This window comes from Eriocheir sinensis, chromosome 26 (assembly GCF_024679095.1).
Source record: "Eriocheir sinensis breed Jianghai 21 chromosome 26, ASM2467909v1, whole genome shotgun sequence".
NCBI classification, from domain to species: Eukaryota; Metazoa; Arthropoda; class Malacostraca; order Decapoda; family Varunidae; genus Eriocheir; species Eriocheir sinensis.
The window spans coordinates 8,343,316-8,351,879 of NC_066534.1; the positions used below are offsets into that span (position 1 = coordinate 8,343,316).

Here is an 8,564-nt window from a genome sequence, read left to right on the forward strand (position 1 = left end):
TGTGTGTGTGTGTGTGTGTGTGTGTGTGTGTGTGTGTGTGTGTGTGTGTGTGTTTGTGCGCGTGCGTGTGTGTGTGTGTGTGTGTGTGTGTGTGTGTGTGTGTGTGTGTGTGTGTGTGTTAGATACCTTGCTCATCCCGCGAGGTCTTTCACTGCTGAGATAAATGGTTTTGATAACTCTCACTTGTCACTCCAGACTACATTCTATTCGAGTCTGATACGATGCTCATTACAGATGATACGCAGCCAGGCCAGCGATTATGACTCCTCTCGTTGTGGTCTGTGGCAGCTCGTAACTCACTCACGGGCACAGTGACACAATGGCTTAGATCACTTGCTTGTTGGTTGGTCACTGTAATGCCAGCTCCACCGCCTCGACTCGCTCTCATGGGCAAGAGCGATTGTGGCATAACGTATATCATGCTCATCAGTTAATGAAATTACTAAGCGGTAAAAGAACCCGTAAATCATACAGAGTTGACACAATAATGAGGTCGAAGTGAGGCGACCTTGTATTAGACAGTTATTGATAAAGGTTTTTTGATATATGCTGAAGTATTTTTATGGCTCGCCTCCGCCTAGTGAGGATAATGATAAAGCTTTCGTGGTTCTTCATCTGTTTACTTATCTATTTGTTTGTCTGTTTACCTGCTACCACAATATTTCGAAACGGAATGACATAGTCACCAAGTACACCTGTAAACATTTAGATGCATAGCTGAAAAGTATTTAGTTTTTCGAATATTCGGGTAAAAAACGATTGAATGATGATAAATAAATGATAATAAATGACTAACTGACTTAGTGCTTTAAGATCAGAGCACGAGGGCTTAAAGTGCTAAAAGATTTGGGAGGTGGTCCATCCCAGACCACAGACCAGACTTGGTTTCCTGCTTCAGGCATCCCCATCCAAATCAGATCAGATACAACTAACAAACTGATGAATGGTGGCCATTTAGAAAAATAAAGATCAATATTGCTGTTGATGTGTTGTCTTTGGAATATTTTGTGTAATTATATTTCTTGACAATGTGAAAGCGTTGTCAAGAGTATGTTATCTATCACAGATTTAGAAATACCACAAAATAACATATTATCGTCATAAGTAATAATAAGAGGATGCAAAATCTATAAGCAATTCTTATGACAGTTCGAATTCATTTTATCAGGACTGGCGTGACTTTTTGTTTTAGCTTGTGCAACCTATTCGTACTATATACCGCTAGGGTTGTATATTGTGCTGTACAAAGGACTAATACATCATTAGCATTTCAGGAAAATCTTGACCTAGTTTGATTAACTGAGAATATCAGAGTAAAGTCTGCAGGAATAAGTACAGGTGCCTCACTACTTCTGGCTAACAGAGGAGTAACTCCTCGATATCTTTCTAAATATTTACTGAATAGTACAGCTTACCTTCACTATGACGACACACGTGATATACGATATCGATATTCATCCTTATACTGATTAAACATTAATGAAAGGAGTTCTATTTTCAGACAAAATCAGAATATGTGAATGATCATAGAATGTACGTTTGTTAGAAATGTAATATGCTAAGAACTCATTTTTATATCAATGTAAGACTAACATCTCTGTGAATGGGTTGCAGTTCTACAACATTAAAGAGTGGGTAACGGTTTTGAAATTTTTGGTCTTTTCTAAAGAGGAAAAGATGAAAAATTTAAACGACAGAAAATATACCGTCCAGTCAAGGATATATAATATTTTCAAACACACCCACACCTAACCCTCCCCCCCCCTCCCCCCCACCATTACCCAGCCATGCACACACCCAATTAGAGCACAACTTAACCGGGCAGCGGCTCTCTGTGTTGTCTGCATTAACACGTAGCACGCATGCGCATTAAGGCAAAGGCCCCCATGCTGGCTCTTCATGCATGCGCGCTCAGTCATGCACGGACGGCAAGAGTCCGCACGCACCTGGGCAACGCTAATGAGAGGGGAAAGGTGAGATACTGGGAAAAAAAAGTACATGTTTATTGTTCTTATGACTACACAATTGTGAGCTATAAAGAGATTGGCGAGTTTGATGCTGCGTTAAGAGAGAGAGAGAGAGAGAGAGAGAGAGAGAGAGAGAGAGAGAGAGAGAGAGAGAGAGAGAGAGAGAGAGAGAGAGAGAGAGAGAGAGAGAGAGAGAGAGAGAGAGAGAGAGAGAGAGAGAGAGAGAGAGAGAGAGAGAGAGAGAGATTGATTGACATACTTGCCTTTTTAGGTGCTCTACAATATGAACATGTTAAGATGCCATACAGCAGCATCAGGAGTTTCCCTGCAGCACGCCCAGGTGCCTGTTGGTCGTCCTTGGTGACGCATTCTGCACTCCGTATTTCTCTCTGTCGGACCCCGCACTCATTCATGCCGATCATCACCCAAGGAAACCGTAGTTCAGTATGCTGTATCAGTTAGGAGAAAGTCAAGGAAATGTACTGAGTTCTCGGGACCATAAATCTTAGATGGTTGGGACATGTGATGACAAGAGATGAGAGTTAGACACTAGATCGAGTCTCGGGTCACCAAGCAGACCTTAGATATTGGAAGAAAATAATATGGATTAGGACCTTGCCGCTCTTATGTTACCTATGAGGAAACTCTTGATAGAGGCAGTTAGAGGACGGTCATCGAACACCTAACCTCGTATAAAAAAAAATAAGAAGAAAATTGACGAAAAATAGATAATGATGGCATTTGGAAACCTCTTGACTTATTTATAATTTCTTGCGGCAGGTATTTGTGTCAGGTTATCTCTAAGAACAACAGAGGTTTGGATCACTTTTTCAGAGCGTTCAAATTCCGCCACCGGCTCACTTATCTCGAAGTTACAGGGCGGCACTCACAACGCGTTTGGTAAGTTATTGTTTTCATTTTTTCCCGAGTGTGAGGACGGAAGAGGATGAGAGGGCGGCGGGGGAGGGGAAATGGGAGAAAGAGTGATAAATCAGACGTTACATGCGGGGAGAGTGATGCCAAGAAGATAAAAAACGTGTTAGAAAGTGAAATGTAATTATAGGTATTGCTGGTGGCCGAGTGCTGGGGGCGGGGCCAAGGCGACGGGGACGGGAAGCAGAGCAGGGAGCGGCGTGTCGGGTGTTGGCCGCTGTGCCGAGGGAACCGATTTGGAGTTACTGGGTTGTGACAAAAGTATTATCCTGAAAGTTACATCTCACTTGAAGATGGCAAGATGCGGAATCTGTGTCGATTTTAAGGTCCAATTTAGAAATATTTGGCATAGGAAAGTAAAAAAAAATGAGTCAAGGCAAAGAGCGATGGTCCCCCTGCAAGAGTGGGGCCGCGTGATGAATGGTTCCCGGGAATGACTTACGACTCGACCCTCACTTTCCGGGGAAGGCCACGCACCGGGCTGACACGCAGAAAAAAAGAGTAAAAAGTGTATTCCTTCTACAAACTACCTCATTTTATCTTCTGGTGTCTAAAAATCACTCAAGGCATCAACCAGTATCCTCCAATATCCTTTTTATTCAAACCCAGCGGATACCAAGCATCGCATAGCACCCTGTCACTAAAATCGGGTCCTTGAGTGAGTATGACGGCCTGAACCTCTCTATCTGGGCCAGGCGGCGGTGGGCGGCGGTGGGTGGTTAGTGGGCGGCGGCGGCAGGTAACGATGATGTACTGGGACCGAGAACTGATTGGCAGGTGATGGATGGCGTGGACGCGCCGTGCTGCCCGCCTCCCTGTCATTATGCCCGGGGAGGGGTGAAGAGAGAGAGAGAGAGAGAGAGAGAGAGAGAGAGAGAGAGAGAGAGAGAGAGAGAGAGAGAGAGAGAGAGAGAGAGAGAGAGAGAGAGAGAGAGAGAGAGAGAGAGAGAGAGAGAGAGAGAGAGAGAGAGAGAGAGAGAGAGAGAGAAATTTGCTACCACTGGAACAATTTTTCCTTTTAATGTCGCTTAAAGAAACAAGAATAACAACAACAACAACAATACCAAGAACAAAATTATTTTTTACTATTAGTACTGATGCTGCTGCTGCTGCTGTTTCTGCTGTTACTTTCGTTTTCGTTATTTCTGTGGCTGCTTTGATAGAGAAAATGCTGTAATGTTACAGACCTGTTGCCTATTGCGTCACCTTTCCACACATGTACTGTACTGATTATCAAAATACTTTCAGTGCAACAATTCTAATCGTGTTTGCTTTCCAAAAGCTGAGAAAATAAACGACAATTCAGAATTTAGACATCCTCGGGCACTGAAGTGCTAGCGACAGGAGTCACGTACACTCCCCAAGCACCCGAACGGGCCAGGCAGTGGAACAAATGAAGACCATTAAAATTAAATGGTTGAGAAGAGAGATGCTGGACGTGTTCTCTTTAGGGCACTTAATGCCCCACACACCTCCCACAATGCCCCTGACGGAGCGAGCGCCGGGGCTTTCCAGCGCCGGCTAGGCCTCCCGCTGGGGGAGCGGGGACAACATTCACCAAAAAGTCTTATTCCACATATCTCGGATTCTAAATGACACCAAACTCTCGCGGTAATGTTCATATTCGAAATCTATTTTTTGTATAACAGGAATTCGAAAAAAATGCGTTAGTATGTATTTGTACATGTTCGTGTAATATGTTCGTGTGTGTGTTTGTGTGTGTGTGTGTGTGTGTGTGTGTGTGTGTGTGTGTGTGTGTGTGTGTGTGTGTGTGTGTGTGTGTGTGTGTGTGCATATTTGAAAATAGACATAAGTGATAAGAAATCTTTAACATCGTCCTTCACTTAAATGCAGGAAGAAAATACAATATTTACGCTGACCCGCTCATTCCAGGGAACAATAAAGGTAATGACCAGCAGTCTCACGCAAGTCCGTCGGTCGCCTTTTCTCATTTTTCTCTTTCGGGATCAAGAAAGCACTCGGGGCATAATGGAGGCCACACGAGGGCGGCGTCCCTGGTGTGCGAGGTGTTGAACTTCCTGCCAATCGTAACAAATATTCCTGCTGATGTCATAGTTAAAACAGAAGGATGGCAGAGAGGGCAGCCAGGGCGTCGTTTTCTCTAACAACAAGGGCGCATGGAAATCTCAGGCCAATAGTCATTTGCATGGCCGCTTTTAGAGAGAGAGAGAGAGAGAGAGAGAGAGAGAGAGAGAGAGAGAGAGAGAGAGAGCAGAGAAGAGAGAGACAATGGAGAGAAGAGAAGAAAAAAAGAGAAAGAAGGGGTAGGGGAGAGAGCCGCCATGGACGCACCTCCGCCTCCCATAGCCTTCGGGCGTGAATAGGTAGTAGATTTATCCGCCTTGTCGAGGTGAGCCGTAACGGCACAAAAAACGTCCATAACTGTCCGCGGGAGTAAAGTCCTTCAGAGAGGCGGAAAAAAATTGACGACGAGCACAGAATAGGAGCCAGTCCATTAGGCGCTGCGTTGGCCGCGGTAATGGGCTAATCAGGTTTTTATAGGCATGTTTACAAGTTCATATGAAAGGAGGAGAACGACTAAGCCTGTCTAGAGGGAAAGGGTTCCTCTCAAGAGACAAACTGATGGACTAGGTTATGGGAAGGAGGTCAGCGTCTGGGCGTGGTGGGGATGTAAGCTTTAGACTTACGGACCATAATAGAGTCATAGAAGTACGTGGAGGTTGAGTAATGCTGAAAGAAAGCGCATACTCTACCTACTAATTGAGGGTTTGAGGTATGGCTGGGATGTAGGGTTAGACGAAACAACCATTAGAAAACCTTAGTGTTACGTGCAGGTAAGGAGTAGGGGAGGAAATAATTTACCTCTTATTAATTGAGAGATACAACGGGCCAAGTTCCCGGTGCTGAGTGGCCTCCTGCTGGGTCGGGGCAGAGTTTGTGTGCAAATATTTGAGGCTCGAGGTATAACTGTCCACGAGGAGAATCAGGTGGATGCTCATTCTTAATTACGGTCAGTTTTACCCGCAGTGGCTGAGGGCTCACCTGCCCACGCCGCTTATCTCGGCGGCGCATCGGGTGGCGGGTGCTTGGCGGGGCGGTGATGTTTGCCGCGGCGTGGTGGGACAATGACTTACTTTGTATTCTTTATGTGTATTTTTGTCTAGTGAATGTCAGAATAAATACCTGCTAACCTAACGACTCTCTCTCTCTCTCTCTCTCTCTCTCTCTCTCTCTCTCTCTCTCTCTCTCTCTCTCTCTCTCTCTCTCTCTCTCTCTCTCTCTCTCTCTCTCTCTCTCTCTCTCTCTCTCTCTCTCTCTCTCTCTCTCTCTCTCTCTCTCAATGTTATATATTTTTTATATTTAGATAGATAGGTATCCCCTCATCTAATTAACATACAGAGAGAATAGAGAGAGAGAGAGAGAGAGAGAGACACATGACAAAAAAGAAAGTTTACCCTCAAAACATGCTTGCAACGACATCTTCCCAATGTTAAGGTTAGTTTTTAGAGATAGATAGATAGATAGATAGAGAGAGAGAGAGAGAGAGAGAGAGAGAGAGAGAGAGAGAGAGAGTGTGTGTGTGTGTGTGTGTGTGTGTGTGTGTGTGTGTGTGTGTGTGTGTGTGTGTGTGTGCTGGCTCGATGCTCCACTTTTTTGGGGTGGACATTTTATCCATCCAGCGTTTACTTCATTACTACTTAATTGTATCTCCCTTCTATCATAACGTATAAGTTGCGAAAAAAATTGTCCAAATCCTAATTTGGAAACGGGGAAGAGAAAAGATGGTTCAGGGGTCCATCACATAGACATAAGGAAGGGGATTAAGTGGGTGGCGCTCTTGTCTGTGGGCGTCCACTCCCTTATTAACTGTCTGTGGAGATCTTGTCTGCTATGCTTGTCGTCGGTACAGTGTAGAAGGTGGTGGTGATCTGGTGGTGGGCGAGCCGGTGGTGGGTGATCCGGCGGTGGGTGATCCGGCGGTGGGTGATCCGGCGGTGGGTGATCCGGCGGTGGGTGAGCTGGCGGTGGGTGATCCGGCGGTGGGTGAGCTGGCGGTGGGTGATCCGGCGGTGGGTGATCCGGCGGTGGGTGATCCGGCGGTGGGTGATCCGGCGGTGGGTGATCCGGCGGTGGGTGATCCGGCGGTGGGTGAGCCGGCGGTGGGTGATCCGGCGGTGGGTGATCCGGCGGTGGGTGATCCGGCGGTGGGTGATCCGGCGGTGGGTGAGCTGGCGGTGGGTGATCCGGCGGTGGGTGAGCTGGCGGTGGGTGATCCGGCGGTGGGTGAGCTGGCGGTGGGTGATCCGGCGGTGGGTGATCCGGCGGTGGGTGAGCCGGCGGTGGGTGATCCGGCGGTGGGTGATCCGGCGGTGGGTGATCCGGCGGTGGGTGATCCAGCGGTGGGTGATCCGGCGGTGGGTGATCCGGCGGTGGGTGATCCAGCGGTGGGTGAGCCGGCGGTGGGTGATCCGGCGGTGGGTGATCCAGCGGTGGGTGAGCCGGCGGTGGGTGATCCGGCGGTGGATGATCCAGCGGTGGATGATCCGGCGGTGGATGATCCGGCGGTGGGTGAGCCGGTGGTGGGTGATCCGGCGGTGGGTGATCCGGCGGTGGGTGAGCCGGCGGTGGGTGATCCGGCGGTGGGTGATCCGGCGGTGGGTGATCCGGCGGTGGATGATCCAGCGGTGGGTGATCCGGCGGTGGATGATCCAGCGGTGGATGATCCGGCGGTGGATGATCCAGCGGTGGATGATCCGGCGGTGGGTGATCCGGCGGTGGGTGATCCGGCGGTGGGTGATCCGGCGGTGGATGATCCAGCGGTGGATGATCCGGCGGTGGGTGATCCGGCGGTGGGTGAGCCGGCGGTGAGTGAGCTGGCGAGACACTCCAGCCGTTCTTACATCACCACCACCACCAAGTGTCAACACCACACCCGCCCAGCACGAGGGCCGCCGTTTGTCCATTGCAATCTGTGGACTCATACAACTGCAGGTCTAAATATGCAGATGAAGAGGGCGTAGGTACCCAGGATGTGACAGGTGATCATGGCGCACCTGTCCCCTTCATCTCGCGGGGCAAGGCTTCAAAGTTCACACCCTGGTCACAGTCAGGCCGACGAACAGGAAAAGGAGACAACAGAGAAATAAATAATAGTCAAGCCATTTAATTAGAAAATTATTATTATTATTATCATCATCATCATCATCATGAGGAAGAGGAGGAGGAGGAGGAGGAGGAGGAGTAGTAGTAGTAGTAGTAGTAGTAGTAGTAGTAGTGGTAATGCTAGCAGCTGCAATATTAGTAGAAATACGTGTATTAGTAGTTGGAGTATTATTATCATTATTAGTAGTAGTATGAGTAGTAGTATGCAGCAGTAGTAGTAGCAGTAGCAGCAGTAGTAGTATTAGTAGTAGAAGGAGGAGGAGGAGGAGCTGTTATAGTAGTAGTAGTAGTAGTAGTAGTATTTGCAGCAGTTATAGTAGTATTAGCAGTTATAGTAGTAGTAGTAGTAGTAGTAGCAGTAGTAGTAGTAGTAGTAGTAGTAGTAGTAATAGTTGTTATTGTAGAAATTGTTATTTTATCACCTAAATTATTATTAGCGATATATCTTCGTGTCTTCAATGTGTCTTATCTCTGCATCATGGGGTTTATTGAAGGAGCCGTGCTGAAACCTATTTATTA

General features: G+C 47.4%; 1 protein-coding gene across 1 annotated transcript; it reads right to left on the minus strand.

Annotated features, from left to right (window-relative positions):
* Positions 1-6,745: 6,745 nt before the first annotated feature.
* LOC127003901 (uncharacterized) lies at positions 6,746-7,846 on the minus strand. Its single transcript, XM_050871006.1, has one exon. The coding sequence runs from the start codon at positions 7,844-7,846 to the stop codon at positions 6,746-6,748; it is 1,101 nt and encodes a 366-aa protein (XP_050726963.1).
* Between the last annotated feature and the right edge of the window lie 718 nt (positions 7,847-8,564).